The 25,040-nt window shown below is 49.3% G+C and overlaps 1 protein-coding gene across 4 annotated transcripts in view; it reads left to right on the top strand.

Annotated features, from left to right (window-relative positions):
- TENM2 (teneurin transmembrane protein 2) overlaps positions 1–25,040 on the top strand; it is a 1,175,656-nt gene that overhangs the window by 1,073,135 nt on the left and 77,481 nt on the right. For all 4 annotated transcript variants that reach the window (XM_064480080.1, XM_031437753.2, XM_064480081.1 and 1 more), the window contains one exon: positions 4,382–4,528. In XM_064480080.1, the coding sequence (XP_064336150.1) occupies positions 4,382–4,528 (147 nt within the window). The remainder of the gene's footprint in view (positions 1–4,381; positions 4,529–25,040) is intronic.

Raw genomic sequence — 25,040 nt, forward strand, 5'->3', positions numbered from 1 at the left:
TTACCCCCAGGGACAATGAAAAGCTACAGAAGTGTTTTCAGCGGCGTCCAGAGCAGGGATAAATGGATGATGCTGCAAGGCTGGAGGCAGGAGACCAGTTAGAAGGTTTGGACTGGGGTCCAGACCAAAGATGAGGATGGCTCAGGTCAATACAGTGGCATTAGCGGTGGGAGTGGAGGGCAGATTCCAGAGAACATTTAGGAGGGAGGGAAAGCAGGGCTTCATATAGTAAAGAGGAAAATTAAGGCAGGACTTGGTTGTTGAGTAGATACACGAGAGGAGAGAGGTGGGAGCAGGGAGGGTAATTAACAGTGACTCCCAGGTTTCAGACTTGGGCAGTGGGGTACCTGGCGGTGCCATTCATTGATCAAGGAATCAGAGTTTGGGAGGGCAAGATCAAGAAGCTGAATTCTGTTGAGTTTGAGATGCTTGTAAGTGAACAGATGGAGATGCTGAGATGCAAGTTGGGATCCAGGTCCAGAGTTCAGAGGACTGGAGCTGAAGATTCAGGAGGCATCTGAATGTAACAGTATATTTGGTTGTATTTTATTTGGGGGGGGGGGGCGTTTATTTTTTAAACCCCAATTTCTGCATCAGCTCTGATTTTTGTTAAGGTAAAAAGGCTGCGTACCTGGTAACTGTGCCAGCGCATTTTTCTTTCCCTACTGGTTGGAATTCTATGTATAGAAATGTGTTGGAGACGATTCCATTTCCACTCCACCAAAGGCACTGGAAGTGTGATAAGACCAGCCCAAGATATCGCAGATGCCCTGAGTGTTCTCCCTGGGGAGAAGACTTAGATCTTTGAGAGAGAGTCCTCACTGTTTTCTCATAGCTCCCAGGAGAGTCTGTAGACAAGGGCCAGGCTGAAATGATCTAGCCCCACCTGATTGTTTTCTATTCATTTAAGCACCTACGATGTGCCTAAAGTTGGGCCAGGCTCTGGGATCCAACAGCAACCTAGAGAGTCTCAGATCTCATGCAGCTTCAGGTCAGGTCAAGGGCAGGGTTTCTCGATCCCGGCACTACTGACATTGGGGGCCGTGTCATCCTTTGTTGCGGGACTTGTCCTATGCAACCTCTACCCATCAGATGTCAGTAGCATCCTTCCAAAGGGGTGATCATCGCAAATGTCTCCAGACGTTGCTAAATGTCCCCTGGAGGGAGGGATGGGGGACAAGACTGCCTCAGTTGAGAATCACTGGTCTAAGGCTCTCCAGCTGCACAAAGAACCCAACAGCTGTGCCTTAGGGCCTTCTGTATCGGTGGCCTCAGAGCAGGCACTCAAGGAAGAAGCAGTGCTAGCTGGCTGGAAATCCAGAGGACGCCCTGCAGGAGACCTCTTGGATCCCCAAGTCTGAGCGCAAAAGCCCAATTCAACTCCCGTTGTAGATTCCTCTCCGGGGGAAGGGCTGCCACCTGATACCCGTTTGCCCTCCAGACTAATTACTTCCCACGTTTTGTTTTCCCTTAAGCAGAAGCTGGCTTTGCACTTTACAAACACAACGCATCACCTCCTCGGAAGGCCACCAGCAGAATGAACTTGTGCTGAGGGTAGCTTGGGGTTGCCTAGCAACGCCACGCACTTCCCGAGGCTGCTTTCTTCCTCTCCAAGCTAAAAAGCAAAGTCCTGTCCATTAATTCCCAGCTGCCCCAGAACTTCTCAGAGATTTGCCAGCTTCCCACTGTTCGTGTTTTCATCGTCCTCCTATGATGTGGAGAAAACCCGCTACTGTGGTCTGTTTATCTCGCTTCAGTTGGTCGGGGGAGGGGGAGAAACAAGAGAGAAAGAAAAAAGGTTGGCGGGAAGCCTTGTTCAGTCTGGGAGCAGGCATATTTGGAGTGCATATCTCTGACTGACATGCTAGTGTTCTTTGCAGATTTGAATTTTATGTCGTGGTCGTGGGCTTCCTACACAATGAGGCTCCATTGAGACTTTGGGCATGATTTTCGTCAAACGTGAGACCTCAAAGTAGCTGAATAACAAAGCATATGTGATAGATACCATGCTAGGCAGAGGCTGGTGGGGCTGTCATGTAGTGTGTTCTCTGTGATCCAGTCCCCAAAACTCTGCTGGTGGACATCGTAAAGCTGGAGGTGGCTGGAGGTTGGAGATACTCGCTTTTCCTTGGGCGTCTGTGCAGTGGCCCTTGGGCTTCTCCTACCCAGTTGCAGTTTGTTCCTGCAGAATTGCTTGTGGCATTTCTCTGACTCCAGGGCTGGCTTCCCCTCCCAGCCCTCTCTCACGGTATGAATCGGGGAAAAGTCGCAGGTCTTCCAGACAGGGCCTTTCTTGCTCAGGAAAGGAATGGAAATGTGACTCTTGGCTGTGTGAGGATAGGTGTGGGGACCCGCAGGTCTTTCTCCAGGTATGCAAACACTGGTGCTTTGTTTCCATCCTGGATTTAGTGCCGGGCTGTGCAGGGTTTAAAAAAACAAACAAACAAACAAAAACCCTGATAACTGTCTCCTCGTTTCTCCTCTCAAGACAGCTCAGCTTCCTTACAGAGACTTCTGCACTAGGACTTCTCCTCTGTTGCTTACCCATTTCTCTCTGGTCCTAATGCATACCACATGCTGGAAAGGATGGGAGGGAACAAGCACTGAGGAGTGGAACTCCTTAAACAAGTAAATTTTGACTCAGTTTCGGACCCTCCAGACCCTTCTTCTTAGGAGGAGCCCTTTAAATTCCCACCTCTGCCACATGCACAAATTAGGTTTACTGGCATTCTTGTAAGGGGTACTCGAGAGGAGAGAGGAAGGATGCCAGGTGATGGCCTCTGGAATGCTGGAGAGAGAAGAAGGGGCAGAGGCACACTTTCGACCCAGAAGACGTGGGCCAAAAGGGTTTCAAATCAATTACCTTAATCATTCCAGAGCACTTCATCCCTCCGCCCAATCCTCCCTGCACTCCGTGTGTTTTAAAAATAGAAAGGGATGGAGACAGGGATGGTAGTGGATGTAGAGATGGAATTAGAGAGATAGAGATAGATATTCAGGAAAGTTACTTTCTAGGGACAATTAATGGTCATTTGAAGTGTATTTTTTTTTACGAATTCAATATACTTTTATTTATATATTTGGGGGCGGGTAATAAGGTTTTTATTTATTTATTTGAATGAAGGTGCTGGGGATTGAACCCAGGACCTCTGTGCACGCTAGGCACACACTCTACCACTGAGCTATGCCTCCCCACCAAGTGTATTTAAACATAGTAGGAAAGCATATGTAGGTTGCACAACTCTGTACATTCACTAGAATTCATTGCATCGTACACTTAAAACAGGTGAATTTTATGGTATGTAAATTACACGTCAAGAAAGCTGTGAAAGGAAAGGAAAATAGAAACACATGTAGGAATTCCTGCCAGCAAGTAGGTTTCATGAGTGTGGCCACATCCTACCAGTTCTGTGATTCTACGTATTATAAAGGGTGACAGAGGCTCTCTGTCCGAGACGCTCCCCATCTCTCTGTACTGTCCCCTGCTTTTTTTTTTTTTCTCTCTCTCTCCTCATCCAGGCTCTCTTTGCCCAAGCTCAGGTCGGAAGAGTAGTTGCTACAGCTGTTTTGGGTGCTGGAGCAGTTAGGGGAAGAGGTAGGCTGCTGATGTCACACATCCCCCTAAAAAAGAAAAGGAAAAGAAAAACCACAAAGTCACGATCGCTCGAACCTCACCGCCTTCCCCATGGACATAAACATCCCTCTGCCTTTCCCCGATTCATGGCACTCAGCACCTACTCCTTCCACAGCCTTCAGATCCTGCAGTATTTTTAAATCACGCCATAAATAGGTTGAGTGAAAAGCAGCTGACATTTTCAAGTGCCCCTTAAAACTCAGTACTACAAAAATAGGAAAATAGCCCAGCAGACCCATCCAGCTCTTGGTCACAAGAAGTGCATGCTAATCGCCTGTAAATGTATCTTTAAAATTCCAAAAGACGGAGGGCACTCTGCGTCCATCCTGGGTTGATAGGGAATTTTCCCTTCTGCAGAAGGCACTTCTAAAAAAAAGAGAAAGAAAAGATTTTTCTTGAGGTAGCATCAATTCTGAGCCACCAGCTGGAATTAACAGCCTAACTGGGCTTGCTGTAAGCTCAGGGCTAGTTTTAGTTTTCCGGAATGTTCCCCACTTTGGGAAGGTTGCCTCAGACCCCTCCGCACAGGTCAGTGTCATTGGGGATCCTCTGCATCTGGGACCCTGCTGCGCCTTGCAAACGCATGCGTCGCCTGCTTCCTCGACTCTTCCCGGGGCAGGTACGGGCCCCACTGTGAGGCTGGCCCAGCGGCTGCCCTATGGCCTTGCTCCCCCTTTGCATGGCTCCCCTGCTGCCCCAGCGCGGCCTCCCGTTCCTCTTTCTCATCCTCTCCATTTCTCCAACCAGATGGCTGCCCCGATTTGTGCAACGGCAACGGGAGATGCACACTGGGTCAGAACAGCTGGCAGTGTGTCTGCCAGACCGGCTGGAGAGGGCCCGGATGCAACGTTGCCATGGAAACCTCCTGTGCGGATAACAAGGATAATGAGGGAGGTGAGTGTGCGTCTTCTAATTCCTAGCCCCTCAAGAACAGAGCGTTGTGTGTGGACTGTCGTCACGAGCCCTCTGTCCAGAAAGACCTCCCCTGTGCTATTGTCAAGTGTTGTCGTAACATTTCCTGTGAAGCGAACGCAGCCGAGAGCGGGCAGCCTCGGGCCAAAGGGTGCTTCCTGGAGACGTGGGCTGGAGGCACTGGGGTTGGGTGCTGGCTTCGGATTTTCAAGCACACATCACCACGGAAAGGTGGCCGGGCCCTGGCTCTGCCTCCGGGTGCCCTTTCCTGCCAGACCTTCCAGGGCAGGGAGTTACAGACAAATATAAGCTAGTGACGACAGTCTGTGCTCACCTTGAGCTAAGATGTCACAAGCAGTGTGTCCCTTCATCCTTACAGCCCTTTGGGATGCTACTTTACAGATGAGGAAACTGAGACCTAGAGAGCAATTAAGTGACATTTTAAAGATGACACAGTCACCAAAAGTTAAATTATGACCCAAACCCCGGCCGGACTCCAAAGTCCACGCTCTAACCAGTGGTTGGTAAACCACAGCCCTGGGGCCAAATCCGACCCACTGCCTGTTCTCATACCAACCTGCAAGCAAAAAACGGTTTTTACATTTTTAATGGCTGGGGGGAAAAAATCTAAAGAAGAATATATGATGAGACATGAAAACTAAGTGGAATTTGGATTTCAGTGTCTATATCTAAAGTTTTATTGGAACATAGCCGCGCCTGTCCATTTACGTTTTTGTCCATAGTTGCTTTCGCCCTTGAGGGCAACACTGGTTAGCTGGACAGAGACCACATGGTGGACAAAGCCTCTCTGACCCGTTACAGGAAAAGTTTGCGGACCTCTGTTCTAAACCCCTGAGCTGAGTTTTTCTGTGCTATTCCCTGATGCAGCGCAAAGACTGTGGGATTAGATGGGGCTGCAAGAGTACGTGGACCGCCTGATTCCTGAGAATAGCGTCATGCTCCCCTCACATTAGTACAGGTGTGTGCTGCACCCCCACCGAAATTACTAACTGGTCAGAATTCCCTCAGGGCAGACGCTGTTGCAGGGTATGGGAGGATCCACGAGTCTGATTATTGAACAAAAATGTGGCTAGTCTCATAGGTGCCCGTCCCTGCGCTCTGGGAATTTCAGCTCTTGCCCTCATGGCCCCAAGGAGTCGGCCTCAGTGGCATCCAGAGTGAGGTGCAGTCCACCCAGGTGAAGGCTGAAAGCATCAGACATCCTGTTTTATTTTTCTTCATCCTCCCGAGAGACATTTTGCAATTTCCATAGTCTATTACTGCACTGGGAACGTGTATATACTTTGCAAATTAACCCATGTGCATACCCTGATAGGAGTACACCCATCAAAGAAGTTTATGGACTTGATGCAGTTTACAGAGCTCCCGCTCATTCACTTACCTTCCTGAAACAGAGCCAAAATAGAAGCCACTTTAATTCATTTTTGAATGAAGTGAGGCATAACTACATAATACGTTTTTTTTTGTTCCAAGAGAGACAGTCAAATTCATAGTACTTTTCCTGGTAAGGTTCGCTGTTTTTGCTTCCAGTCCCTGGTGATTTCACCAAGCAAAGCGAGTCGCTCACAGAGTCCCTCCTTCCACTTCCAGAAGGGAGCTGCTGTCCTGGCTTCCGTCCCTGTGGCTGGTGTCAGCGGCTGAAAGCTTAGCAAATAGCGGGAATGCTGCACCCAGGGGAGTGGGGCTCGGCCTCCCTGAACTAACATGCCTTGTACCGCCCTGCCAGCCCCTCTTCCACCAGCCCCACCCCATCCCAGCTCCCACCTGGAGAAAACCAAGCTCCCCAAGTGGTGGAGCTGGAGGAGGTACCCTGCAAGTCCCCAGCCTGAGGACTGCCCCCCTGGGCACAGTTCGGGGTCCCACGTGGCACCCAGAGGCAGAGCATCTGAAAGGCAAGGCACAGAAGCAAATGAGGCAGTGATTATGCTAAAGACAATAATGGCCTTGTTATGGGAACTATTAAAGCAACGTCCCAAGGAAGTAATTAACCACCAAGAAAAAAAAGGTTCTGCCCGGTGTTTATAAAAAGAAACTCCCAGTTAATTCAGAGTTGCTGATGTCAGGCGAGCGGAGTAGACACCGGTTCTCTCTCACCTGGCGTAAGCAATTCACAGTTAACGGAGTTCTTTTTCTGGAGGAGATTCCTCGGTGCCGAGTATCCTTTTTATGGTTAATTACTTCCCTAGGAGGTGTGCTCAGCACTTTGCTGTTTATTGTTAAATATTAAAGTTGTTCCTCATCAGCTCAGATCCAGGCCTGCAGCACACTAATTATACCACTGTGCTGTTTGTTTGGGGGTGGGGGTGAGAGTTCTGCCCCCAGGCTCTGTCCTGCTTTGCCAGTTCTCGAGGAGAGCTGTGTGGGTCCGCAGCCGTGGGCGGGTGGGTGGCTGGGAGGAGCCGCCCAGGCCTGGGGAGCAGCTGCGGTGAACATACTTGTTACAAACCTCATGAATGGAGGAAATAACAGAGCACCCTTACAAAGCAAGCTGGAAGAGGCAAATCATTTCTCCATCTAGGAACACCCTACATTTAAAAAACAAAACAAAACAAATCTCAGTTTAAAGTGATAGATTTTTTTTAAAATTTTAAGCTGAAATAAATATAAACACAAATACAGATGTAGGTATTTGAAGCCCTTAACAGCTTTCTTCAACCTGAGTTTTTCTCCATGAGAGAACAAAGCTCTGATTCCTCCAGCCACGAGCAGTCCCAACACTTTACCTTACAGCAAAACCACCTGGACGGCTTGATGACACGAAGCCAGTGGCCCCTTTCCTGAGGGGAGGGTGCAAGAATTTGAATCTCTAGTTGAATGTCCAGGGGATGCTGACGTAGCTTCTCTTGTTAAGTACCATTCCTTGGAAAACTTGGGGAAATTTTTCACTGAGATGTTTTTCTGGATTCTTTCATGCTGAGATGAGAAAGGCTACTTTCAGATATCCCACAAAAATGATTTGTGGATTCCTACCTTCTTACTCCCATCGCTTTCAGAGTCTCCCAACACTCCAGCCATGTGACCGCTAACTTAATTTCTGGAAATCTTGGCAGACTTTGAAGGGACAAGCTTCATCTGCCCTGGGCCCGTAAGAAGTAGCAGAGACGGTTCAGACAGACGTGCCGGGCAAGCAGACTGTCTTTTTAATAGTGAGAGATCTTTACTTGAACTGCTCACCCCAATTTGAAAAAGAAGACACTCAAAGAAATATTTTTGCTTACAGAAGACAAATATCAGCTCATTAAAGTCTGAGAATACACACAACATGTGCGTCAAGTGACAGGCGGATAATATTTAATTATCACCACGCAGACAGAGGTGTGAGATCTAGTTCATCACAGCCAGGGGTGGGAGAAAGGGTGTGGATTTCCTCTGAAACTGGGAACCTCGAGGCGGGGAGGCGCTGTCAGACCGTCTGGCCTGGAAAGACAGTCCTTACTCCTGCCCTACACGCCTTTCACACCCAGAACTTGGGGTCAGGAGCCCTGGCCCTCTGTCTATACGATAGCCCAGCTCCCATCATTGCAAGCCAGCCTGGAAGGCCATCTGAAGACCCCATGCCGTCCGATCAGATGCCTTCTCCAGTTTGCGGGCAGAAGCCTGGAGGTGGAGGGGCAGGAGGAAGCCCTTCCCAGGCCAAGCTTCTGCACGTGTCACCACGGGCCACAGCCTTCCTTATCACACTACGAAGCTGTCTGTGTCTCCCTCTGCTCTGCTTCCTCACGCTTCTGAAAGTTGGCTGTTTTGCTCCTTCTCCTGTCCCTTCCCTGATTTCTGAATAGGTGACACGGTTCATCACCTGGTAGCATCATCTGGTCAAGAGCCTGGCCTCAGGAGTCCGTCTCTGTGGCCCTCTCCTGCAAGTCAGTTGACTCCTCAAAGTCGCAGGTTTCTTGTCTGCAGAATACGCATGGTGATGCCGCTTCCATAAGCAGGTGTGACGTTTCAGCGAGAAAATGCTTAGTATGTTTTACAAGGTGCCTGGCTCGTAGGATGCCCTCCCCTGTTGGCTGTTGCTAATTTTAATGTTATTAGCATTAATGTTGTGGTGGTTGTGTGGAATAGATACCAAATCCGCAGAGATGGAACCTAACCCATGATTTTGCCACAGTCCAGAACCACTGAGATTTTAACCAGTGCTCTTCAAACTTCAGTGTTGCGTGACCACGCTGGAGAACTTGTTTAATATTTAGATGTGGAGACTTTGAGATTCTGATTTATTAAGTCAGGGGATCTAGGAATCTGCACTTTTACCAAACCCGCCAGAGGATGCTGTTGCAAGTGGTCTGCAGATTACATTTTGAGAAAAACTTGTTTAAATAATGGTTTCCCCTGAGCGAGCCCACCCAGTCCAATGTCATGGCACCTGTGCCCCAGATCCCTCCCCAAGAATCTCCAGAACACAGGAGGAGTGAGGTGAAGAGAGGGGAATTTTATTTCAAGAAGAAATAATTGGAAAAACAGAAACACATTTTCATGTTTAGTTTCTGCATGAGTAATTTCAGTATGTTTTAGAAGTGCTCTCCGTTCCTGGTTGGAGAGATGACTGATGTTTGTTTCAAAATGTAAGAAGTCTTTAACTCTCTGTCATTAGGGTATGAATCCACCCATCCATCCATCCATCCATCCATTCATTCATGGTTTAGCAAACATTCATTGAGTGTTTGCTAAATGTTAGACAGTGTAAATAGGCCTTTGGAAACCCAGAGACAAACATGACGCAAAGAGCTCACATCCGTCTAAAAAGATACGATATATAATCGTGGTACTATTATTATTGCAACCAAGCGTGTGAGGGCAGTCGGGATGGGAGACCTTCTTTCAGCAGGAACTCAGGGAAGCAACTGTCTCAGAGCATGGGTGTTGCCCGCAGGACAGGAAAGAAAGCCCAGAGCCTTCTGTCTGTCTCCTTGTCTCCCTCAGAATCACAGATTCGTGTGACCAATAACCCCTGGTCGGGACCCTTCCATCCAGCAGCAGCGTCTACATTTCTCTCCCTAAATTACAGGCTTCAGTCAGGCTGCTGTTCGGAACAGTACTTCCCAGCTCACCTCCATCTGCGAAGCTGGGTTCCTTGTCTTGCTCCAAAGGAGGCTCCCTTGGGTTGAGAGATGTGGATGCTGGCCTGAGCTCAGGGCGCTCCAGCCAGGTCTAAATGAGGAGAGATAACACTGGAGTCTGTCCAGAGCACTCGGCACCCACCCTTCTCACACACCCCCTGTCCTCTCCCCCTCTCTCCCCATCCCATAACCATCCAAATCGGTTTGACATGATGCAGGCATGGTATTCCGGCATTCATCTCAATAGTTAATTAATAACTCACCTTGTCTGTGCGTTTAGCAGAGCCAAGCTCAGGACTTCAGGGGCTCAGGAGGAGTTATGATTCGCGAGTCCAAATCGTTTCTTCATCCAATGAGAGAGAAAGCTTGGTGAACCCATTGTAAAAGTCTTGATTAATGGGTGCAAATCATGTTGATGGATTGGTTAGGTGGGGGACAGCGTAAAAGTGCAACATGGCTCTATTAATTGGGTTGGATCAGGATCCCCTTTGCCGTCCAAAGACCTCGTGGCAAATGTAGCTGGAGCCATAAATGATTGGCTCCCAGAGAGAGAAACAATGTTTCTGGTGCTTAGAAGGAAAACTTGGCCTCGAGGCCACTGCCAGCTGGCCAGGCACTGGGTTTCTCTTCTTTGGGAGGGAAGCAGAGCTAGCCCAACTAAAATCCTGGAGAACCACATAGCGCCAGGGGCTGAAAAGTGTTCTGGATCTTCAGCTGAAATAAGATCTTTGATTTCCTGGGCACATTTAACGAGAAAATCTTCTATTGAGGAAGCTGAGAGTTGGGGGTTGAGTTTTCTTTTATTCTATTGAAGTTTAGAAAAGGGGAGAGAGAATCCATTCTCCATGGCATATAAAAACGATCATCGGTAAGTTTTCAAGAGCATCGTGTCGAGCTTTGTAGGCACCTGGGAAAGGAACAGGCAACCAACCAACGGGTCTCTCTACGGCAGCCAGAGGGGTAGTTTTAAATTGTAAAGCCGGGGATGTCAGGCCCTCAAAGGGCTTCTCCCGTAGTTAGAATCTAAATCAAGTGCTTCTCCTTGGCCTGGAGGGCCTGTGGTGACGGTCCCTGCCTCCTCTCTCACTGTTCCCCGCAGCTTCTACAGCAGGTCTGCCTCACCCGCTCTGGCCAGCCTTCTGGTCCTCGCACAAAATCCCACCTCAGAGTCTTGCTGGTCCAGGGCAGGGATGCTCCAGCCTGGGCATTCTGCATGACTGGTCTCTTCTAGTCATTCTTAGGTCTCTGTTCAAATGCCGGCCCCCCAGAGAGGCCTGTCTTGATCTGGAAGGTTCACCTCTGTCTCTCTCCCATCACCCTTTGGTGTTCCCTTCACAGCAAATGGCCCACCCCTAAATCACCCTGTCTTTCTTGTATGATACCTGTTTCTTCACACCAGAAATGCAAGTTCTCTGAGTCTGTCCCTCCATTGGTTTTCCATCTCCCCAGTAAGGATCCAGAGGCTTAAGGTCACATTCAGAACAGGCCTTTCAGCCAACCACTATGACATACAGCTTTTCTACTTTAAAGCCAGTGTCCATTGTCTTTAAAACACAAAATTCAAAAGCTGTTTCTGAAGACAGTTCCAACAAGTGCAGAATTTGTGTTGTAAAAAGGCCTCAGAAAAAAATCACCTCAGAGATAAAACTTTCCTGTAGGAAAATTTTTCACAATAATTTTATTTGACTGTGGACTTGGTTGAAGAAAATTTAAAAAGTTTAAAGTTCATGAGTTTACCTGACATAGCACGTTCGGTCTTTTCTAATCAAATCTGTAGTTGTTTAAATAGTTATTAAGTTGTCTCTTAAGGGATTAAAATTTTTTCCCCTGGTTAGATGAGAAATCAAATATTCATCGTAAAATTGTGATGAAAAAGCATAATCTGCAAAAATGTTAATAATTGAAATCACTGAGGACTTATTTTAGGGAATTAGAGGATCAAAACACAGATTTCACTGGTGGCAGAGAGGTAACATTTATGTCATTATGTTGGCTTCCTATATTTTTACCTTGGCTGGAGAAGCTGCCTAGATCGCAAAGATAAGCATTTTGGTTTCTGTGACCAGCATCTGAAAGAAGGTTCAAGGGCCCTGGCACCACGATTAGCTCTATTGCTCCCACAACCCTCCTCCCCTCAGTCCAGACCCGTGGTTCCCTACCATGGGCACCTGTGCTCTCCAGGGCACATTGCAAATGTCTGGAGACACTTTACGAGTCACGGATGAGGGAAGGCAGTGCTCCTGGCACTGAGTGGGTAGAGAGGCCAAGGATACTGCTAAACATCCTACTATGCGCAGGACGGCCCCACTGCAAAGAATGGTCTAGCTCAAAATGTCAGTGATGCCAGGGCTGACAAATCTGGTGTGGGCATCTCTAGAACAGGGAGTGTTCTTTGACCCAAAAATCAAAGGACTCATGCACTGAGCATTTCCCAGAGGCCAGGCCTGTGCGAAGACGTTTCCACGCTGCCCAGATAAATCATGGCAGTAGACCCTGAGAGCCCTCAGAGCCTCTTACTGTACCTAGACACAGAAACTAAGGGGCAGAGTGTTGCAGAAAACTGTGTTACAGCTCAGTGTTAAAGCTCGGTGTTACAGCTCAGTTGTGACAGCAGCCTGATTCCAGGCAAGAGACCAAGCAGCACTCGGAAAGTTGGAGAATTCAAGTTTATTACACTAGCAGACCCAGAGAAGTTACCACTCCAAGCTCTGGACCCAGTCTGTAGGTTTACACAGGCTTTTATAGGCTGCCAGTTTACACTTTGCAACATGATATGCAAATAAGGTATAACAAAGGTGACTAATTAGGAACAAGCTTTGTAGAAATGGACCAATCAGGAGGGAGAGAAATAACCAATCAAGAGTGAGGGAAGTGGGCCAATCAAGAGTGAGAGAAATAACCAATCAGGAGTGAGCTCCATGCAAACCAAGTACTACAAATGGACCAATCAGAAGTGAGCTCAGGGAACCAGTAGACTTTTAGCGGTAAGTTCCACTTTTCTAGTAGTAAGCCTTTTGAGAGGCAAAAAGTGAGATAGAGCCGCTTGGCCAGGGATCCGGATGGTGCTGGCAGGAGCGTAGTGGCCCTGCCTGGGGTCTCCTGCCGGTCTTTTTTATGGGGCTTCCCACGTCAAGAGAAAGAAAGTGGCTTACCCAGTTCCCCCAGCTAAAATGTAGCCAAGCCAGGACTCAGAACCCAAGAGCCCTCCTTGCGGGCCCCTTGTGCACCTGGTATGGTGTCCGGGGTCAGAGCAGCGCAGACCGTGAGTGCTTCGTGCCCCCGCCCCTCAGCTGTGGGAATTCTGCAGCGTGCTGAGAAACCGTGTGGGCGTGAGCTCTTTTTCCCCCTGTTGGATGTGGGGTGCATTTTTGCCGCAAAGTGTTTCTGCATTGGAGCGCCAGGGGCGAGCAGGGGAAGGTGGAACGGTTGGACTTAAATAGCTAGGCGTTCTCCGCAGCGCAGCGAGAGCAGCTGCCCAAGGCCCGTGCTCTTTGCTTTGACTTTCCATCTTTTCAGCCGAGAGCTCTGGGGAGTTGGAGAGGGGCCAGAATTATGTGGCCAAATGTGAACGCAAAGAAAACGGCAAGGCGCCCCCCAAAGCTCAGTGCCCAGTGTTTCTTTCTCTCTCTCCTCTCACAGCAAAATCCAGGCCTTTACCAGGAAATTCCCTGCCTTTTCAGTCCTCAAGGTACACAGCACCATTGATCTGCCCACCCAGTACTACCAGCGCCACCCAGAGGTGGGGTCCACATGCTGAGGGCCACTACGCCTTTAGTATATGGGATCAGGGAGCCCAGGAATGTCAAATGCAGAAAGGCTAAAACATACGGTCCCCAGCAGTTCCAAAGCCCAGAGAGAGCAAGTAACTTCTTTAAGGCCAAATAGCAGGGCAGGGCAGGTAGGAGCCAGAGGCAGGCTTTCTTGGCTCTAAATCCAGTACATGCTTTTCACCAAAGGGACCCAGTGACTCTCCAGAGAATGGGCGCCTGGCATTGCTGGTTTGAGCTAAGATCTATCTCAGACCCAGAATGAGACTAGGGTGAGTCGAGGTACCTATGCACCTGAGAGTGAGCGCCCTCTTTAATCTGCACCCTGGGTGAGCCCCACTCACCTCACCCTGGTCCCAGCCCTGTCCCAACCTCCCGTCATTGATGGTGATGATGGCAAACACCTCCCCCTGGACCAGCCAGACTCTTTGGCAGAACCTCCCAAAATCATCTAGGTCTGGACAGAGACAGGTCTTGTGTGCCACACTGGGCAGAGTGCCCTTGACCCCAAGTGTTCGCTTTGCCTTCCTCCACTTAGCATCTGGGTCCCCAGCGTTGCAACCACACCCCTTCCTGCAGAGAGAAGGCTGATCTATCTGCTTGAATTATTCCTGAACACATGTGCTCACAGCAGGGAAGAAAGGCCTTTCCTTATGTTTCCTCACTGCCCGTGGAGGGGAGGAGACGGCCTGGCAGGGTGGTAAAGAGACTTTAGGGTCGGGGAGCTTTGGTTCACGTCCCAGCTCCTCCACTGATTCATAGTATGAGTGTAAGCAAGTCATTCTAACCCTCTGAACCTCGGTTTTGTCCTCTGTAAAATGGGGCTATGGGTGGGTCCTATCTTATAGGAGACTGTGAGGCTTGGATGAGTTTGTAGATGCAGAACAGTGCTTCTCGTAGGTCAGTGGGCGTCAGACTCCCCTGGAAGGTGTAATGCACAGGTCAGGCTGCGCCTCCCCCGAAAGCTTCTCAGTCTATAGGTCTGGCGTGGGGCCTACTGATGTGCATTTCCAGCAAGAACCAAGATGAGGCTGACACTTTGAGAACCACTGACACGGCCTGATATGTGCCCTTTTGAGGGGAGCTCAAGTGCCTGCAGAGAGTGGTGTCTCCAGGTGTCGTGGCCCCGGGCTGCTGGTGGGGAGATAAGCCAAGACCTCTGCCTCCTGCGGCGATGGCGACTTGACTGGCATCTGGCCCCTGGGGACTTTACGGGGCTAGATCTCTGTGACAGGTCTGCTGGCGGGGTCATTCACGGGCCACCTTTGTCTGTGCTTGTGTCTGTCCGCACAGACGTGTGGCTGCTCCCTTGTCAGGCCCCTCCAGTCTCTCTTCCTCATTATTAAGGCCCTGGTTTCTTAGTATCATCCCACCTCCGCCCAGATCATGCCACCAACTTTGCTGGGCTGGACTGCCATGCCTGCAGCTTCAATGTATCCCACACCGAGCCCTCAGAAGAATCCATTTCAAAGTCAGGTCTTATCACTCCCACTTCCCAAACCTTCCAGGGGCACATCATCTCCTGTAGGATGGCGTCCAGGTGCAACCTCCATTGCTTTGCACGGGCAGGCCCCTGCCTCCACTCTGATCTCATTTCTTCCTTCTATTCCCCCCCCCCCAACATCCCCCATCTTGCTGTTCCTGTAGCTCACAGAGTACATCCCAACCCTGGATGTCTGCACCTGCTGGCTCTTCCCTCTTCCCAGAATGCTAGTCTCCTGGATGTTTCCGTAACTTGTTTCCTCATTTCATTTAGGTTTCTACCCAAACGCCATTTCTTCAGAGACACCACCCCTGGCTCCGCCGCCCCCCCGACCCCTCCATCTCAAGCAGCAGGTCCCCTCCTCCGTCATCTCCAACCCTTTGCCCTGCTTTCCTTTTCTTCAAAACACTATCACTCTCTCAAAGTCTGTTATACATTTGTTCATAGCTTCTCCTCTCGACTCCAAGCCCACAACCGTGGGGTCCCCGTCTTTCTTGGTCAATTCATTATGAAACGGATTGAAGAATGAAAGCTTTAAGGAGAAGTACCTAGGATAGGAGGCAGTTGTCATTTATTCAACAGGTTATTTTAGGATGAATAAATTTCATTTGTGGACGAAAAAAAAACACACCCTAACAGTGACACCCAAGTCACTGTATAGCATTGACACCATTTAAAAAAAATTTTATTTACTTAAGTTTTTATTTTTTATATTGTATTATTTAATTATTTTATTTTGGCGGGAAGGAGCGAGGTAATTAGGTTTATTTATTTTCAGAGGAGGTACTGGGGATTGAACCCAGGACCTCGTAAGCATGCGTTCCACCCCCTTGAGCTATACCCTCCACCCCGACACCATTTTATTCATGCCAAGAAAAACCAAAGGCACGATACATTGCTTCCTTCACTGAGACGAGAACACGTGGTCACCTCTGTTGTCCCCTTGGCCCACCCTGTGTGTCGACTTCCTGTGGGCTGATGGCAGTAGGGAGGGAAGCTCTGTAACCCTCCTGCGAGAGAGGAAAGGCAGGGGCTGCCAGGGACCGCCATTGGGTGAGCCCCGACCTCCCTCCCACGCTTGCTTGGCGAGGCGTGGAGCAGCGAGGACGCTCAGCAAGGCGGAGGCTGGACCAGCCGTGTGCGAATCGCAGCTCTGCCCCTCACGGGATACTCTCCGGGGCCCGGCCTCCTCCATCTGCAAAGCCCGAGTCAGCAGATGGTTACTCTCCGCTAAGTGCTTCTGCATAAGGCTGATTTCATCTTGCACAACAGCCCTGTTAAGCTGATGGGATTATTATTTCTGTTTTACCGACGAGGAAACTGAGGCTCAGAGAGGTAAAGTAACCAGCCCAGAGCTACACGGCCAACGTGTTGCAAACCCCCAGATCTGCGCAGCACCACCCCTATGGCCCCTAGTAGCTGCGCCATAGAGTGAATGTGAAGATGAAATGAGAGGGTCCCTGGGGAGTGAAGCAAAGTACGGGCAGCATGATAAAGGGCATGTTGAGGAGTCAGTCCTTCCAGTTTTCCTCCTGCAGCAGGAAGCCTGTGTGCTGGCTGAGCCTGGCCCCTTCTCCCAGCCGGCAGGCTGGGGTATTTCTTTATTCTTCGTGCAGTCACCATGCCCCTTGCTAATTCTCTCAGCCCTGGGGCGGTCCTCCCACCTTCCCCCAAGAGACGGGGTCTCTCCTCAGGCGGAAAGTAGCTGTTCCGGCTTGTTGCTCGGAGGTGTCGCTGGTGACAGCCCCTTTTCTTTCTGAGGGGCCCAGCAGGTCACTGTCTGGCACCCCACCAGGCCGCCACCCCCTGCCGGGCCTGGACTCCCCGGCCATCGGCTCACTTCTGTCTGACCTGTCAGTGGACTCTTTGAAATGGTGGTTGATGAGGGCAGCAGGCTTTGGAGGTGGGGGAGCGGAACAGGGGGGGAGCGGAGCAGGCTGGGAGAGGCCAGAAACAGCAGGCCGAGGGCGAGCATTTGGGGAAATCAGGGGCTGAGATCAGAGGCCCCTGCTCTCTGTTGCCACTGGTTTTTGTAACAGAAAAGGGGGAAGACAGCTGCAGGCAGGATAGAAATCCCCGGAGTGTAAAACCATGGCCCTGGGCTAACAAGGGTGAGACTGTCAGAGATGCCCATCAGGGGTCAGGGATGTCCGAGGTGGAAACATTCTGATCAAGTGAGATCATTATTCCTAGAGGCTCTGTCTGGGTGGAGGAGAGGCAGCAGGGGGAAAGGGAGGGGAAGAAGAAAGAGAGAGTGAGAGAAAGCAACTAGGAACCAAGACATTTTCCGCAGCCTGGGCAGTTCCTCCCCCACGTCCTACAACATTCACAGGGTACCTTGATATGGCTGTGATCACTTGCAGCCACTTATGAAGATCTGAGAGTAGGAGCCGGGAGTGTAAGCTTTGGAGGTGGACTTCCTAGGGGTGAATCACTCCTCCGTCATTTACTTGCTGTGTGACTGTGGACAAGGCTCTTAACCTCTCCGAGCTTCGGTTTCTTCATCTGCAAAATGGAGATCACAGAAGCCACCTCAGAGGGTTCTTGTGAGAAATACTGGATGATGGCTGGATGAGGATGCCTGGTGCGGGCTGAGAAAACATAGGGACTTAAGCCGCGGGTGGTGGTGGTGGTGGGGACAGTTCTGTGGTTCCCCCAACTCAGAAGTGTAAGCTGAGTGAAGTTACGAGTTGGGGCAGAGGGCAGCTAAACCGTTCTGCACCCCAGTTTTCTAAAACATAAATCGCCCTTCCATATGTATTTAAATTGTCCCTCTTCTATTTGACGCAGCCCTGCCTTAGATTAAAGAGCTTGGTGCCGGCATCAAACATGTCACGGTGGCAGGTCCGGTGGCTCCTGTGTGTTGACCATTCGGAGTGTTTTAGCAGTAGCAGACCTATCATGGCGGCTTCATGTGGGATTTGACTTTGGAGTGCAGCAAACTGCGTTGAAAACCCAGCCCCACCATGCAGAAGCTGAGTGGGCTTGGGCGAGTTCTTTCATCTCCCTCTAAAACTCCCATTCTTCATCCGTGAACAGCAGTGCTGATGATGCCTGGAGTCCTGGTGGCGGTTTAATGAGGGGGTGCATGTAAAGCACTTAGCATGGTGCCTGGCACTCAGTGAGCTTTTCAAAAGTGCCAACTACTAGCTCTCGTGAGATGCGCCATTCGTGCTTCACGGTCCCTCTGGCCCCCAGGATGCTGTCATCTGGCTCGGGATCCAGATGCTGAAATGCAAAAGCTCTGGGAACCCAAGGGCAGAGGCTCTGAGCCAATGTGCTGGTGGTGATGATGTGGTTTGTGTTGGGGCTGATTGCCTAAAAGCCTGCACTTTATGAGAAGGTCAGTCAAGCGTGGGGCTGCCCCTTGGGACTGTTGACTCAGTGAAGGTTTGGCTGGTCCTTCTTAGGATAAAACCCCCAAACTTAGAGCCCTCTGTTCTCATGATGTGTTTCCCAACCAGGAAGGGCACTAGACTGTTGCAGGGAGATGCTCCAAGCCAAAAGGTGGCTATGGTCAGGAAATACCGCATGCGCCATTGCAGCACTAAAGACTCCTAATGCCTACCCACTCGTCAAAGGCTCCAAGAAGTCCTGCTGTAAGTCCTGCTATAAAGAAGCCAGTTTAACTTTGTTTAAACAAAACCTCCCAAATTGTATTTGGCCACAGATCCTCCTGTCCCACCCCCATTTCTGTCTCAGGGAGCCCCTCCTAACATTCCCCAAGAGACACGGTTTGGGAAGGCGGTGTGAGTCCCTGCGGGTCAGTGGTACTGCTGTGGATATTTGAAGGGAGTTTTCAATAATTCAGAACAGGGGGTCTCAAGCTTCAGTAAGCAAGGGAATCACTGGGGAGTTGTCTTTAAAATGCAGACTCCCAGTTTCCACCCTCAGGAATTCAGTAGGTGTGGGTGACAGTCGGATCAGTATGTTAACATCACGGAGATGATCAGGGGGCACAATTTGACCGTTAGCGGTTTGACATGTGACTTACAAAAGTGTGATGCTCGGACACCAGCATCTGCATCACTTAGAAACTTGTAAGAAATATAAGCTCTCGAGCGCCAGCCTAGGACTACAGAGTTAGAATCTACATTTTAACAAGCTCCCCGGATGATTCCAATGCTGGTAGGAATTTGAGAAGCATTGGTCTTAAAGGGTTTGGTTGATAAGTATTTGGTTGTATTTCTTTTGATTTTTGTCCATTTGTTTCATTTTTGATGAAGAACCGTTCAAAAAAACTAGACACACCCTGCAAGCTCATTGTCATAAAATTTCTGCCTTCCATCACCCTGACCTCCATGCGTGTGGGGTCGACCAGATGCCCCAGTAGCTTCAAGGTAAAGGCAGAGACACACCAAGCAAAGGTCTGACCTGGAACATATCCCTGCCTTCAGTAGCAGTGCCTAAGTTTTCCTAAGCAGCCTTTGCTTTCTTTCCCACATCCATCCTGAAGACCAGGGAAGCCAGCAGAGCAGCTCCCAGGGAGGGCTGCACTCTGCCAGGTCTCCAGTTGGGCATGATTGATCTTCCATTGCTAAGTTATAAGGAAAACTGGAAGGTGCTTTAGAACAAGGATCCCAGGCCTTGGATCTCAGAGACTGACAAAAAGAATTGACAAAAGCAAGAGGAAAATTTCCAACGAGCCTTCCAGAAGGAGTGCAAATATAATTTTACTTCCTGCAATATTTAAGAATGGCGGTTGCTCCGTGGGGGGGAGAGGGGAGATGCCTGTGGAACCGTGACGGTCCATCAGGCAGCCAGGGTATTAGTGGCAGGTGAAGCCTTCCAAATGAGCACCCTGTCAGCCAATCTATTGCTTTAAAAGGTTGGCAAGGCGGGAGCCCTAACAGAGGCAGTGAAGAGCTAATCTCATATTGCCAGGTTAAATCAAGTCAGCCAGGCCTGTTCCTTTCACTTCTTAGTTACATCAAGCCAGAATACTTTCAATTATCCCTCACTTCCAACTTGTCAGCAGGCATTGGGTAAAATGCAAATAGAACAGTGCCCTTCCCTGGTGGAGAGCGGGAGATATCATTAGGAATAGCCTCCACTTAGTGAGCTCTTCCTCTGTTAAGTGCAATCCCTTCATCTTCTCATTTCATGTGCACCATCTTTATAGCATCTCTGCTCTTTAAGGAAGCAGGTGCTATGAAGCCCATTCTATAGCTGGGAAAACTGAGTCACTGGAGGTCAGTCACTTGCCAAGGTTACGTAGCTAATGAATGATAGAACAGGTTTTAAAACTGGACCATTCTGACTCTAAAGCCTGTTTTATATTGTTATTTGTCTAACTGGGGCAAGAGTCCAGTGCTACCCTGGGTACGTGGTTCCCTGAGCTTTGGAGTGTCTGCCTTAAATTTTTCTAAGCACTGTTCCAGTGGCAGGGACTGACCAGGATCAGCAATCCTGTCTGGATAGAGCACCCTTGCCCAGACTAGGACCCACGTGAGCCCTGAGCCCTGTTTCTCCCTCTACCATTCCTCACCTCCACGCCCATGCGTGTGGGGTTGACTAGACGCCCTGAGATGTTTGGGGATTTGCATCTCTGAGCTATCTCAGGGTCTAATGCCCAACCTCTGTTCCAGAGTGTAGATTGTAGAGTAGATTGCTCCTGCTGGCTGAAGGTGTCTTTCTTTTGCAAGATTATGTAAGATCAGGCTGATATGCTGATTTGGGTAACTCAGGTTGTTTATGTAGATAGGGGCCTGGCCAAAGGTGTTAGCCAAGGGCCCCACACCCTTTAGGCAGGGTCCTACAAGAGCTCACCTTACAACAGAGTAACTCCCAAGGCAAAATGAATCCTATGTTTGCCGTATTGCTTTTTACTCAAGAACCCCTTGTGTCTTTGGTTAAAATCCAGGCTCCTTTGGCCTTTGCCAGCAGGCAGAGTGAAGTGTGCTCCCAGGGCCCCCTGCTCCCTCTTCACTTCCATCCGAAGTAGCAGACAGCGAAGGTCTCTTCCTTCTTGTCCAGGTTCTTGTCTCCTCCTCCTCCCTTCTCTCCACTGCTTCTTTAATCCCCCACCCATTATTAACTGATCTCAAAAATGGCTCTAGGATTTATTGGCTCTACCACCTAGATTCCATGTATTTTTTGGGGGGAAATGAGAACTTGGGAACTACCCCACTCTGTAAGCAAAACAAACCTATATGATGCCAAGAAGATGCAAAAAGAAAGAAGTAGAAATGATTCAGAGGTACCTAGTAAGTTCCTAGTTATTCACAACTGTTCCGAGTGCCTGATGTGGATTCTTTTGTGTAATCCTCCCAACGCTCGGGTGAGGTACCATCACCATCATCATCACCATCATCATCATTACGCCCACTTTGTAAATGAGGAAGGCAGAGCCCAGAGAGGTTGCTTATCTTGCCTAAAGTCAGTCTGTTAGCAAATACGTAAAGCTGCATAATCTTAACTACACACCTTGGTGAATTTTTATGGACATATTCAGCTGTGTAGCCAAGTGAAGAAGGTGATGACCTAGAAAATTCCCAGCACCCGGAAAGTTCCCCTATATTCTTTCCCTACCAATTCCTTCCTATAAAGGTGACTACGATTTTTAACTGTCTACCATAATTGATTACCTTTGCCTGTTCTTGAGCATCCTATAGTGAAACAGTATGTGCTCCTCAGAGCGCATGTTTCAGCCAACCCACTCCGTGGCCTGTTGGCCCAGTGAATGGGGAAGGTAGCTGGGTGGTTGGTGATCTGGAAAGAGTGGGGCTCGTTTTGCACCTCGGAGCTGCTGCCCAGTTCCCAGCCCGGTGCTGTGTGCAGGACCAGCAGAGCTGTCCGTGGCACCAGAAGTGAATTGTTGGAGTCGATTTGTGCCACCGTGTCACAAAATAAAACGGAGAAAAGTGAATCTGGATCTTCCTCTGAAGCTTTTAATACCCAAGAAAGCCGGAGAGTTCACACAGGTTGTAGAGGGAGTCACTTACATACCAAGCCGCAGGGAACAAAAGACACCAAAAGCGGGCCAAAATGCTTCCGTCCGGATTCTCCCAGAGCTGCCGGTTTACAAAATCAAAGGGGGAATAAATGAAATAAACCTCCTCTCATTCCTGGAGCCCTTCCCTTCCCTATAGGAGTGATGCAAGGACTCGGGCAGCCTTCCCCAGACAGAAAAGATGTGCGTGTTTCAGCGAACTCGGAAATACCCAGCTGTTTACTGTGGCTTCTCTGTAGCCTCTCCGTTTACCCAGGGCTCCCTTCCCCGTGAGCTTAGCTTTCCTAGTAAGTATTCAATCAAGGCTTTGAGGTTAAGTCTCTTGACTGTTGAGGAGCTCCTTAAAAAGTCCTGCAGAGCGACCTAGGCAGGGGCTGGAAACAGCTGACGCATAGACATACCACCTCGTGCCAGTGGTAAACAGCTGCAAGGCAGTTCGAGTCTCACAGGTAAATTGCGTGGTCCTCAGCAGCCTGCATGGCAGGGCGTGAATTCCCAGGCATCTTGTTTCTCGTGTTGCTTTCCTTTTTCAAATGTTCATTTCAACCAGCCAAATTCCTTCCCAGCTGTAGGAATAGACAGGGCCTCGGAAGTGATTAACTCTCGTGGCCACTCACACTTCGCTGGTGTGGTGAATGTCCACTGCCCTGTCCTCAGGCTCCCTTTGGGAAGGAGATATCTCCTCCTTCCGATAATGAAGATGATGAAGGGTGATGATCTCATTGGTTGCCTCTTCCTGCTTTCTCTCCAAAGCTGCAGCTTAGCCACTTGGATGAGTTCCTCAGCTTCTCTGAGCCTCAGTTTCCAACTCTGTGGGATGGGTGATACCATGACAGTGGGGCTAATGCACAGTGTACTGAGTGCTTGCTGCGCCAGGCGCTGTTCCAGGTGCTGTATGTGTAGTAATTGCTGTAACCCTCCCAGTGACACTTTCTAACGTTACCCCCTCCATTGTGACATGAGGAAACTGAGGCATGGAGCAGTTAATTGCCCAGGGTCAGCAGATGGGTAGAGTCTGATCTGAGATTCAAACCCAGACACCCCCGTCCAGAGTCTGCAGCTCCAGGGTTCTCTAACTCTGCTTGGTAGGGTTACCGTAAGGATCTGAATCAAGAATAGATAGAAATCCTGTACAATCTGTAGCATTTATTACTACTATCAATTATTATTAACTTATCACTATTTAAAAACATAGGTTTCTTGCCAAATTGTAACCTACCCAGAGCACAGACCAGTGAATGACTCCAATAAGCGACATGAATTTCATTTGTTTTTGTGTTCAGTTTTCATAAGTGGAAAAAGTGGGAGACTTCAGGGGCTTTCCGGTTATAGTAATACCCAGAGTTCGCGGAACACATACTACATGTCAGACTGATATTATATATACCAGTTCCCCATCACATAGCCCTATGATATATGTACTGTTGTAACTCAGTTTTAAAGGCGAAGGAATTGAGTTTCAGCAAAGTTGATTGTCTTTCTAAGCTCATGCAGCCAGGGCCTTAGAAGGGATGAACATCAAGCCCAAATCCATCTGATTCCCCAGGCCAGGCTCTTACCTCTGATGCTGAGAAGGCTTTTTTTGGCTTTTTTTGGCTTTTTTACCTTGGGAATTCCAATCCCAAGGCTTCAGTTTAGCATTCACGGGTTTCTGCTTCTTCACGTTGCCAGAACTGTTACGAAAAATTCTCTCTGATTTTCTTTATCAAAAGCAATACAAAGGATGCCCCACCTACTGTTCCCAGAAAGTTCCCCCACGTCCCTGTTTCTCTGAAATGGCCATTACAACTAGCCTATGACGTATGTGTGTGGAACAGAGCCAGGGCTGTGAGGTAGCGTGTGTTCTGCCAGCAAGCACCTGGAGGATGCTCCGTGCCCCCCCTCCCCCCGCACTCACAGAGTGAAGTAAACGAGGACGTTCCTTAAGCAGACGCAGGACAAGGCTGCGAGCCGATTGGGAAGGCCTGGGTCACTTTCCCATAACCGCTGAGTCAGAATGGGCCTCTTCTCAAAAACTCTGCTAGCCTCCCTCACCGGAAGGAAGAAGCCAAGCAGACAAACAAATAAGTAGGCGGATAAATAAAAAAATAAGTCGGCCAGTGTCAGAGGGGGGCTGTGCCGCTTTGGTGCCCCTGCTGAATGGAGACGCGGGCAGCCTCTCAGGTCCTGAACTGGCAATTCAGAACAGTTTGATTGCCTCCTTGATTGTTTGCGGGGTAACTGCTGGATTGTCAGTGACAGGGTAATTTACTGAAGATTGCCATGTCAGACTCCATGCGAGGGGCTTGCTGGCATAAAGATGCGATTCTTATGACTGACAGGCCACTGGAGATTGGAGTGCCAATTTAAAGTTCACGGTGTCGCCCGCAAGTGCTCAGCGGCTGCAGCCCGTAATCACGAAACATGATGAGGTCATTACAGGCGTAACGTATGCCCACACTTAATAACGGACAGGGCCCTAAATGCACAACCTCTGGAGCAGGTAAATGTACATATGTAGGAGGAGATCATTTCTGTCCCTTCCCCCCCCCCTTTTTTTTTTTTTTTAGCATTTGCCATCTGCTATTGGTCATGTGTTTATAGGACGTCCCCTGCCAGACAAGCCCAGAGTCAACAAAACAGTGGGGGAATTTGAGGTCCACACTTCTGAAGTAGTCAGAAGCCCAGAACGAGTGGCAGACCAGAGAGGTTTGGGGGAGGAAAATGTTCAGCGCTTAATGGGAAAACCTGCTTTGTTATCATTTGAGCCGGATGTGAGGCCTTCAAGCTCATTCTGTGGAGTGGGTGGTAAGGGGCTGGGGTTAGGAGAGGGCACGTTCCCAGCTTTGGGAGGGAAAGGACACCAGAGATGGATGGAAGTCCTAATGGGAAGAGGCCTGTAGCCTTAAAGAAATCTATAGTGCTAATCACAGTGGGTTTCTTCTCACCTGAGAAGTTTTCGCAGCGACGGAATGAAGCACAGCCAACATATCTCAGCAGGATATTTTTAAATCCGGAGCAGGCATTCCGTGGTGTCTAGTGAAGGCAGTCCATGGAAGGTGATGGTAAAGGCAAAACACGCTTTTTTCCCCCTATTCTTTTCTTCTTCTCATCCTGCCAAGGGCTCTGGGAGCCACTGGACAATCTGAATGTGGATCTGAAAGGGTACCTGAGCATCATTCTGCTGCTGAGATAGGATTTTTCAGCAGTGTTTCCTTAGTGTGAGGTGTGCAGG

The sequence above is a fragment of the Camelus dromedarius genome, chromosome 27 (assembly GCF_036321535.1).
Source record: "Camelus dromedarius isolate mCamDro1 chromosome 27, mCamDro1.pat, whole genome shotgun sequence".
Taxonomy (NCBI): Eukaryota; Metazoa; Chordata; class Mammalia; order Artiodactyla; family Camelidae; genus Camelus; species Camelus dromedarius.